Raw genomic sequence first — 9,731 nt, forward strand, 5'->3', positions numbered from 1 at the left:
TGAGTGCGGAGGGCCGCCAAGGTGACCGCGGCTCCTCTCCCTCCCTTCCCCTCTGACCGGGCTGTGTCTCTCTCTCTGTGCCGCAGTTCTCCTCAAGGACATGAAGCTGCTGGACGTGAAGCTGGGCCAGCTGCCCAGCTGGCTGGCCGTGAGAGACTTCACCCCCGGCGGCATCGTGGGGGCCGTGCGAAGAGGTGAGGGGTCTGAGGGGCCGGCCCTGAGGAGACCTGGGGGGTGCGGGTCCTTTCTCCTGAGGGAGCTGGGCACAAGAGCAGCGCTGGCTGCTGGAGGGGATGCGGGGCTGGCAGTACAAGGGCTGCTGCAGGTTTTTTTTTCTTTCCCAGAACAGTGCCTCCTGTAGCATCTTGTTCTCCCAAGTGTAAATTTGTTTCTTGTCCGGGCTTTATCCACCAGAGGTTTGTTTTTAGTATTCCTTCTTGTATAAAGAGGAAATATGGTGACCTTAGTCTTGACTCGTGAACCTGTTTGCTGAAAATCTTCAGGTTTTCCAACATCACAAGTAAACAAACAAACAAAAAATTGATCCCTAAGGATGTTAAGAAAGGACACAGGGCTTTTATGGATTGCTTGGCAAAAGTTTTGACTGATGCTCTTTGCTATAGATACAGCATTCAGGGAGATTTAAACACAAAATATCAAATGCAAGTGTCTATGTAATGTCTAGATATTGTCTATGTAATGTTAGAATTAAAAAAGCAGATTGAGCTCATGAAAGTCACAGCAATGTTAACGGAAAATGATAAATGGCTTTTTTTACCTTTTTTTTAAGGCTTAGTGCTATTAACTTGAGTTCATCTTGCTTAACTAACACACAGGTTACTTTGCTCAGGCTTGCTTCTGAGACCCTCAGATCTTTCATTAGAAATAATTTCCTGAAGTTCAGTGAAACCAGGCTGCTTCTTTCTGACACAGAAAAATATGCAACTCATCTGGCTGTTATGAAAACTCTTCTTCTGCACAGGTTACGACAGATACTACAATAAATATATCAATGTCAAGAAAGGGGGCTTGGGTGGTATCTCCATGGTGCTTGCTGGTTATGTCGTTATCAGCTACATCTGGAGCTACAGTCACCTGAGTAAGTAAAAGCAGTATGGCTGAGTGTGTGCAGTGCAGCTTGGAAGGTTGCTTGGGGCAATAAAAACAATTTCTCTGCTGCTGCTTTTAGAAATAAAATGAAAGACTGTGGTAACAACTGCTGCTTGAATCTGAGACCGTGGGCAAGCAAACTTTTTTTAGCTATAGAGACCTTGAATGCTTTTAGTAAGCTACCAGATGGCCAATATTCACTTGGTGATGAAAAAAGCTTAGATCTTGTTGCCTGTCTGACCTGACAGTGCTTAGAAACTACATACTTGGATTTTTTAGACTGCTTTATTTCCTGTAATTTCAGGTGTGGTTTTTTTTCTTGTGTCTTCAGTAAAATTAACTTGCTTTCCTTTGATACAGAGCATGAGCGCCACAGGAAGTACCACTGAAGTGTGAATTTCAGAAAGTGAAGGTGCAGCTCTTGATCGTACGTGGCTGCTAGAACAGTTATCCTGACAGAAGATATCAGAATGATTCATATTAAAATCTCTATTATGACCAATAATAAAGTGCACACACTTAATGAGCTGATGCTCTCATAACTGACTTGTTAATTGGACTGTGTGGGTGAGTGTCTTCTTAGAGTTTCACTGCTCAAGGGTGAGTTCAGAGATGGTTGGGAGTGTCTGCTACCTGGGCTGCATTATGAACTGGGGACACTTTAAAATTAATTCATATTTAACCCTTCGATAAAAGTCATCGGATTGCTTAATGGCCTAAATGACCATTATGTACAGGTTGGACAGCTTGCTAAAGGGATATGCTATTTTGATTTGAAAGCATATCTGAGCTCTAAGCAGCTTGGTGTGGCCACACGTTTCTCATTCTCAGTCAAGTTGTCACCTGGGGACTGGAGGTATTTGGGCAGTTTTCCACCGTGGCACATCGTTTCAGCTTTCGGGGGGCCTGCAGCTCTCATTCTGTCACTGGGATGCTAATGCTTCTTACCTTTCTATCAAAATCTACCTACTTTCATTCTTAAGAGAAGCTGGAAGGTTATTCTGAACAGGTATACCCTTAAAAGACTTTTAATATAACAAAGGTCCAGGAAATTAAAGTGAAGGAAAACTTTGCTTCTTGACCTAAATGCAGTGGGAGAAGTTTAACAGGAGACACCACACATAAATGCAGCTGTAAGGAGCATCTGGGGGTTTGGCCCCAGCTGTGACCTTCCTCATGCACCCCACTAAGTATGCGTGTCCTGCTGTCACCCCTCTGCCTGCTGACACCTCACTGCAGCTGGGCCTTGCTGGGACAACCTGCAGCTTTCTCTGAATAGGAGGGAGAATGAAAACCACTTGTTGAGGGATATAAAAAAATCTCTCCGGGGCTGCGGTGGTAACAGGAGGGCTTTCAGTTCTGGAAAACATCTGTTCAGGTAGTGAAGACCGTAAACTCCAGAACTGGACGGGGAAGGTAGCCAAACACCAGAGGGTTTTAGCCCCCTTTCCGTGTTGCCGTGTTACAGACAGCACGTGGTGTAGTTTGGCCGCTATGTCCAGCCTCTGGGGTCACTGTGTTATGGGAAGTGTCTCACGGTCTGTCATACCATAGTCACAGAGACTTGAAACTTCTATTTTGACCGATTCCAACTATCCACAGTGAAATAACCACAGTCATTCAAACCAACATAGGCTCTGGTCACTTCTCTTAATCAAGTCATATACTTTGTTCTTAGAAAAAAAAAAAATTCACAGACAGCTTTTTCCATCAGAACATTTCAATAAAAACAAAGTATAAATGCAGTCAGCAAATAAGAGATGGGTTAGAATCAATAAGGCTTGTACTGTAGGTGCAATTTTTTTTTTTTAAATTCATATTTTATCATTGGCCCTTTTGAAATAGTCTTCTCACAAAATGAGTGGGTTTTGGCTTGCGAAAATTGTTCTCAGAAGAATGCTCTACCACTTTTAAAAGCAGTGTTCCACAAGAATATACATCTCCACTTCTCGCTCTTCTCTAGGCTATGGAAATACCTGCTCAGTGTGAGCTGGACGACGGAGGGGGCTGAGACAAGGCTCTGCTACACGTCAAGCTGTGTTCATTTCCCTCCTTGCTTTGTGCAAATGGAAAATGAGCACAGGCACGGCTTTCCTACAGTCATTGTTCCTCATTGTTTGGCTAACCACAGAGATGCCAATTTCTTCTCCCCTTGATCAGTTCTCACCCAGAAGATTAATTTCTAACCTTCAGTATAGCAAGAAGCACAGAAACAAAGCAAGCAGACGAGAATTTTACAGCCTGATGTATGCGATACCGACCACAACAGGCTGGGCCTGGGAACACAACTTTGCTTTTTTAAGAGCTACAGGACAGCAGAATCCCTGCTTCCTCACTGAAGGGAAGGCCTTTCCAGTATTATTTTTCCCAGTCAGTCTTCCTGCTTCCACAGGGAGGGCTGAAACGCTGCAGGTTCTCCAAAGAGAAGTGGCAGAAGGAAAACACTTTAAAGAAACACTGGAGGAAGAGGCGGTTATGTAGAGTGCTGCGCTGGTGAGGGGTTTGCATATCTATTTGGTTTTAGGTCTACCTTTCAGCAGGGCTCAATGAAAACAGACGGAGGCCAAAATCTATTTTAAAAAGGTTAAAACATAAAAAAAACCTTGTGGACAATTACAAAAATGTTGCTTAGCAGCAGCCAGCCTCTGACCAGTTCTTTCAGTAATGGCATTAAAAAACAACCTGATTAATAGTTCAAGACATAGTGCTAGGCAGAAACCTTTTCTCAGTGGTAACAGCTCCCTTGCACTCTTCGTTTGGCTCTTTCACTGTCCACTGAGAAAGGCCAGATGTCCTTTGGTGCATCTGTTGGCATAATGACCTTTTTCACCACACTAAAAGAGAAAGAGAGAGAGGAATTATTACACAGTTACAGTTTCTTTCCTCTAGCTGCCTTTATTAAGGTAGCCAGCAACTGCTCCGATTTGGAAGCTCTTCCGTGTATGGAAAATACAACGTTTAGCACGTGAGGTGAATCATGTTGTCATAAGGGACATGATTTATGGACTATTTCCACTCCTTGGAGCAAAAGCTGCTTCTGTGCTGGGAGTAACCTGCCGTCATGTTATTATAAGCACTACAGAAGAGATTGCTCTCAGCACACCACTACGAACAGCCAAGGGCTGTGACACCAAGGAAAATTTCAATGTTTGAGGCTTCCAAGAACACTCCATCTGATACACACGGCATCAGAGATACACAGGGACTCTCCTGATTGGCTAGCCTGAATTAGACAAAGAAAAGCACAGCTGAACACCAGGTTCATGACTGTGCACTCTGAATTTACTCAAGCCTAGAGAGAAATGTCAGTTTCTGATGCTACAACATTCTCCGGATATGTAATTTACTTGCAGCTAAAATAATAAGCAGCTATTCAAGGTTTTCAGTGAAATGGATTCAGCTACTTAATATCCCTGTCCAATTACAGTAATTTTTACCCAAACAAGCACCTAAAGCACAGAACTTGGCATGTACAATGATGTAACCATCAAAGCTGATGGGACAGGAAGATTCTTTGCCCTTTTCTAGAGGGTAGGGTTGGGCTTTTGTGGAAAAATAAACAGAGATGGTAACTCAATTGTGTCAAAGTTCTACTGGTGCTTCTCAATGAGCAACCAAGGTGAAGAGCTCATTCCTTGGTTTGACAGCAACAGGGTGGATTTACAGCCGAAATGCTGAACAGTCTTTGCATATTCAATTTCTGTTACTCACAAGGACCTTGCATGCTAACAGAGGAGAAGAACATCCTTCTACAATCACCAAGTATAAGCAAATTAACTCGTGAGACAAAACTAATATTAACTCATTTTGAAATGGAGGGATCAGCAGTCTCCTTTAACTGTCACTGTGGTAGGGCTTCCCGTTTATTAGCACACAAGGAAAGTCTGTCCTTAACTGTCACAGCAAGTCCATGAGCTGGCAAACCAGTGACCTAGAGGCACAAGAACCCAATGCTGACTCCCACAGCTGTACCCACTCGTGAAATGCAATGTCTGTTGAGCAGAGCGCACATTTCATGAGCCTGTTCACACTGAAAAAACTTTTTGCAGGACCAACACCCCACATCACAACAGTCTATTCCTTTGCCCATGCAGGCAACCAGCAGCAAAGCAGCATGATGCATATCAGGTGACAGGCATCCTGTATTTCTCAAATCTAGTGCCCTCTGCTTTCCCTCCTCATCCCTCCCTTCTGAATTACCTTGTAGCAGGTGACCTGCTCCAACGGACGGGGTCCTCTATTCCCAGTGTTGTTATTTTGAGACTGCATGACTCCGATGACTTGGGGCGTCCTCTGTTGGTTAGGAGAAGAGTTCTGACTTGTTAAGTGCATTGAGGATAAAGACCTTTACGGTTGTCATTTTGTTAAGAACAGAAAAGAGCACCCCATATATCAAATGATCAGTTTTCCTCCAAATCTGTGTGTGGGTGCTCTGCCAGCTGGAGCACCAAAAAGAAGAAATGAAGCACTAAGGCTTACAAAGCCCAGAGATCCTGCTTTTCTTTGGAAAGCAGACTTAGAGAGTAGGTTTAAGCTGCTAAAATATAATTGCCATCACTGAGAGATGTCATGCAGATTACAAAAACCGGCAGATTGCTGCATAACCACGTATGATGTGCTTCGATGTGACGTGGGAGTGTTCTGTGACTAGATCTCCGTGTAAAGTCGCAGCAATCGTAGGGCTTTCATCTCTGTAATGGCACTCAGGGTTGTTCACTGCTTAATTCCCGCATAGCACCCTCCCTTCCAGGCAGCGCCCAAACCAACAGAACTGCCACTGCTGGCCCCTGAGCTGGAGGAGAGGACTAATGACTGAGGTTAACCAAGGTGAGACGAGAAACAGAATAAAGCAAAACACCACAGTCCCAGGAGGCAGGCAGCAGCAGTGCATTGTGATCAGATGGTGGACATTAGAGGGCTGGGAGGAGGAGAGCGAAGGGACACTGCGTTGCGGTTTATTAGGATTTGTCTCCAGATTCTTAATTACAGAAGAATATCACACCCTATTGTAAAATAGGAAAGGTTTTCCCTCATTCAGTGCCTATCTCTCTAAGGCTTTTCAGCAAGCCATATCCAAGAGCCCCAGTGTCCAGTTTTGGGCACTAGACAATATACCCTCTTTTAAAGCACTGGGGGAAATGCTTTGAGGGTGGGCATGTAGGGGAGGCGGGGGAAGCTTGTACCTTTTGCTGTGTTTGTGTCGGTTGAGGCAGTGGTGGTTGCTCTGTGGTTCCCATTGGCAGTTCAAACCGAGGGCTGGTTTAGATGGAAACAAGAAAATTGATTCTCAAATCATACGCCAACATTTTACCATCAGCTCAGTCAAGTAACTCCAAACAACAAAACAAACAGCCAATTAAATTCAGCTCATAGGAAACAGACCTCTCCCTCCCCACTTCTCTTTGCATTCTGACGCTCAGCAATTACATATAAAAAAATGACAATCCAGTATGTAGCATATCCCTCTACCTGTGAAGTCTTGTGAATTATAACCCCCCGTGATCCCACTGCACTGATGGCATCTGATCACCACTCCAGAGTGTTACTGGTAACTCTCTGAAGAAGTTAACGCCCTGCCCCATATCCTCGAATTGGTACAACAAACTAAACGTTGGCCAGATCTCCAAAGCCATTGGGAAGCACTGGAGCACCCTCATTTGACATACGCCGGATTACAAGGGAAACACGAGATGACGGGACAAGGCTGGAAGCGTACTCACTGCATGAATTTACAGGTAGGTCCCTCTGGACAGAATCCGACCAGGTAATTCACACAAATGACTCTTCGAGTGTGCCGGTGTCTGCAGAGGGGACCTGCAACACAAAGCTCAGTAGTTCACCATCCAGATATACGTACCCCAGCACTCAGCAGTAGCAAGTACACAAGCAGATCACGCAAAGAAAGGACAGCAACACCCTACCCTTGATTCATAGCCACAGAAGCAGCAAGTGTGTGACATACATACCATGTTTACAGAAGCCTCTGTCATACCAGGGACAGTCTTTGATCTTAGACTCCGGGTCAATGTGCAAGAATGGACATTCTTTGTTACTGCATTCCCCTGTACCAAAGGCAAACACACTTCTTAGCGAATCGTGCAGGTTTGAGATCAAATGACTCTCAAAACATTACCTGGATCATGTAGCTCCCACAAAGCTCTTACCAACATTCACAAGTTCAGGCACAACAGTCTTACTGCCTGCCTTAACCTAGATGAGGAACACCAAGGACTCACTCCCGGTGAGTAAAGTTCTACCAGACTGGATTATTTATGTGTGCTTTTAAAAACAATGCGGAAACTAAATTTGAAAGAGCAGTCATGATAACAAAAACCAAACATTTAGTGCACCAGAAGTGTGGAGAAACTACAAATTGCGCACTAACCTCAATCCAAGGAAACCTACAAGACTGTAAGTTTCTGACAGCAAGTTGCCTCATTATGTCCAGATCTCCAGAGCTGGAAAGCAAGTGCATAAAAGTTTTGCACTCCCATGCCCTCTGCTGCTCATCAACTCCCCAAAAATAAGAGTCATGCAAAGACCAACTGCTCAGCCTACTCATCTCATACCCAAAACAGAACACAAGGCACAAAACCCAGTAAAAATCTGAACTTCCCCCCTCTTCCCCCAAGGGACGAGCTCTTGAGAGAGAAGACATCTACAATACATCCCAAGTTTAGGGGGATAACAAGTCAAAGAGCTAAGCAGATCTGAAAAATTACAATCTAACAATATAATCAAACACAGAAGAACTGTAATGCTCTGAAGACGGAGGAGAGGAATGCGCCAGGATCCTCTTCACCCGATTCCCAGGCTAGCAAGGAATGCTAAGTAGGAGCTACAACGCCCCTTACCAAATTTGGAGTAGAAGTAACACTCAGGCATCTTGGTCATGTCATACTCGTGCAGAAACTCGCACTGGTCTCCCTTTTTGCACAGTCCTCGCAGCCAGTGTTTGCAAACAACTGTCTTTTCACCACTGATGTGTCGAAACGGGCACATGCCTCCTTTGGAAGGATGGGGCAAGGAAAAAGGAAAAAAAGAACAATCAAAATCTGCCGCACAAGGAGGCACAGGGCAACAGCAACACTTTGTTCCCCTCTGCAAGAGAGGTTTCAGAACACGTCACTTTTTGTTATGAATTTAGCCTTTAGTGGCAACGGCCACTTGGGACAAGTCTTATTTTACCCTCTAACGAGCTAAGCAACATAGACTCCATCTCTTAATCCTGGCAACCACAACCCACAGCTACTAATACAGGCAGATCTACAGCAAGGTCTGCTTGGGATAAATTCCAGCCTTCCTTTACCAGTAGCTTTGCTTATTCACCAACTTTTTTAGAAAAATACCATTACTTCACATTTGCCGCAGTTATTCCAACATCCTTCATTTTTATCCTCTATCAAGGTTATCCCTCATCTTTATAAAAAAGATAAGTACTGCAGCCAGTGCTAGAAAATCTAGTTTCCCTCCTCCATTCCTGTGAGTATAATTGAACTGGAAATATTACTTGCCTTTTCCACAGGCCGCTTTTAAAAAAAATTCACAGACAGCTGCTCCTGATTCTGTAGAGAAAACAAAGAAACATAATTAACAAAGTTTTATGGCAACTTTTAAAATATTTCCTTCCCCAGAAAGACAATCTTGTCCTTCACATCCAAAGAAAAGCAGTGCCTTGGTTTGGGGAATTTACTTTTCTGTGTCAGTTCCTTGTTCAAATCTGGCCCTCTCAAGTGTCTGCATTTTTCTTGGGGGACACAAAGGAGAATTTGCAGAGGTTTGGGGGTGCTTGTTTTGCTTTCCAGATATTTAGGTTTAATTGACAGGGCTTTCATCTGCTGCTAAGTCAATCTTGTCAGTGAACCCTGTACTTACAGTCCTGACAATGAGACATATTTATTGACCAGAACACACTCAAACAACCCTTAGTGTGTTATCCCTCGTTGATCCTGACCAACAGGTATCACAACATTCAACAGAGTTAAAACACGAGTTTGGTAGCCCGGCCAGAAAATTTAATCAAATTATGAGTCTCCTGAGAATACCTGTGTCAGGTTATTAAATTGGAGGAAAAGATTTAGAGACCAGGACATGGATATACCAGGATAGAGCCTCCCTGCCATCAAAATGCCTTATCTATCAAAAGGGAATCAAATAATAATAAAGCACCGTGCAGGAAAACGATGTTTATTCACAACAATGCCTCAACTTTTATTTTCCAGCCTGGCTGGGTACTAAGTGCAGCTTTCATTAATCAGGAAAGAAAAACACCTTGATTAAGACCGGAACCTCACAGGGAAAGCAGAACTTCAGTGGATGTAAGAATACAGCCTGAGCAAGGCGCTCAAGACCCTCGAAATCCTCTCTCCCTCCCACCCCAGCCAAACCCAGACTCCTCCCAGGCGGGACAGGGGACAAGAACCGTCCCCGAGCACCCAGGGAAGAGGGAGCCGCGCAGCGCCCGGTGCCCGCACGCACTGTCCATGCCGGGGAAGGGCAGCGGCTGCGCCCCCAGCTGCTGCTCCACGGCCAGCTCCAGGTCGAACTTGATGTGATCCACGCTGGCGATGAGCTCCTGCATGGTGGCGGCTGGGGGGCGGCGGCAGCGGGAAGGAAGGGGG

At 44.7% G+C, this 9,731-nt stretch overlaps 2 protein-coding genes across 3 annotated transcripts; one reads left to right on the forward strand and one right to left on the reverse strand.

The window, feature by feature from the left end:
• Positions 1-91: 91 nt before the first annotated feature.
• Positions 92-1,499, forward strand: ATP5J2 (ATP synthase, H+ transporting, mitochondrial Fo complex, subunit F2). Its single transcript, XM_010073828.1, has 3 exons — positions 92-194; positions 983-1,099; positions 1,471-1,499. Exons 1-3 carry the CDS (start codon positions 101-103, stop codon positions 1,497-1,499), a joined length of 240 nt encoding a protein of 79 aa, XP_010072130.1. The 5' UTR covers positions 92-100.
• A 1,317-nt stretch (positions 1,500-2,816) lies between these two features.
• CPSF4 (cleavage and polyadenylation specific factor 4, 30kDa) lies at positions 2,817-9,718 on the reverse strand. 2 transcript variants are annotated; one of them, XM_010073830.1, is made up of 8 exons: positions 9,589-9,718; positions 8,625-8,675; positions 7,965-8,117; positions 7,077-7,172; positions 6,831-6,924; positions 6,294-6,366; positions 5,311-5,403; positions 2,817-3,944 (listed from the first exon to the last, which is right to left on the reverse strand). In XM_010073830.1, the coding sequence occupies exons 1-8, from the start codon at positions 9,689-9,691 to the stop codon at positions 3,876-3,878; spliced, it is 732 nt and encodes a 243-aa protein (XP_010072132.1). In that variant the 5' UTR covers positions 9,692-9,718; the 3' UTR covers positions 2,817-3,875. The 2 variants fall into 2 exon arrangements, with proteins under 2 accessions (XP_010072132.1, XP_010072131.1); XM_010073829.1 differs by having other exon boundaries at positions 3,229-3,944; positions 5,311-5,424; positions 9,589-9,691.
• Positions 9,719-9,731: the final 13 nt, after the last annotated feature.

This window comes from Pterocles gutturalis, unplaced genomic scaffold, assembly GCF_000699245.1.
Source record: "Pterocles gutturalis isolate BGI_N339 unplaced genomic scaffold, ASM69924v1 scaffold44447, whole genome shotgun sequence".
Classification (NCBI taxonomy): domain Eukaryota; kingdom Metazoa; phylum Chordata; class Aves; order Pterocliformes; family Pteroclidae; genus Pterocles; species Pterocles gutturalis.

Excerpts from the sequence above, each read along its gene's own strand:
- ATP5J2 (XM_010073828.1), top strand. The coding sequence starts at position 101 with ATGAAGCTGCTGGACGTGAAGCTGGGCCAGCTGCCCAGCTGGCTGGCC. Across the intron at positions 195-982 it reads CGTGGGGGCCGTGCGAAGAG|GTTACGACAGATACTACAAT; the intron begins GTGAGGGGTCTG and ends TCTTCTGCACAG. Across the intron at positions 1,100-1,470 it reads CTGGAGCTACAGTCACCTGA|AGCATGAGCGCCACAGGAAG; the intron begins GTAAGTAAAAGC and ends CCTTTGATACAG.
- CPSF4 (XM_010073829.1), bottom strand. The coding sequence starts at position 9,691 with ATGCAGGAGCTCATCGCCAGCGTGGATCACATCAAGTTCGACCTGGAG. Across the intron at positions 8,118-8,624 it reads AAAAGCGGCCTGTGGAAAAG|GAGGCATGTGCCCGTTTCGA; the intron begins GCAAGTAATATT and ends ATCCTTCCAAAG. Across the intron at positions 3,945-5,310 it reads AGCAGGTCACCTGCTACAAG|TGTGGTGAAAAAGGTCATTA; the intron begins GTAATTCAGAAG and ends TTTCTCTTTTAG.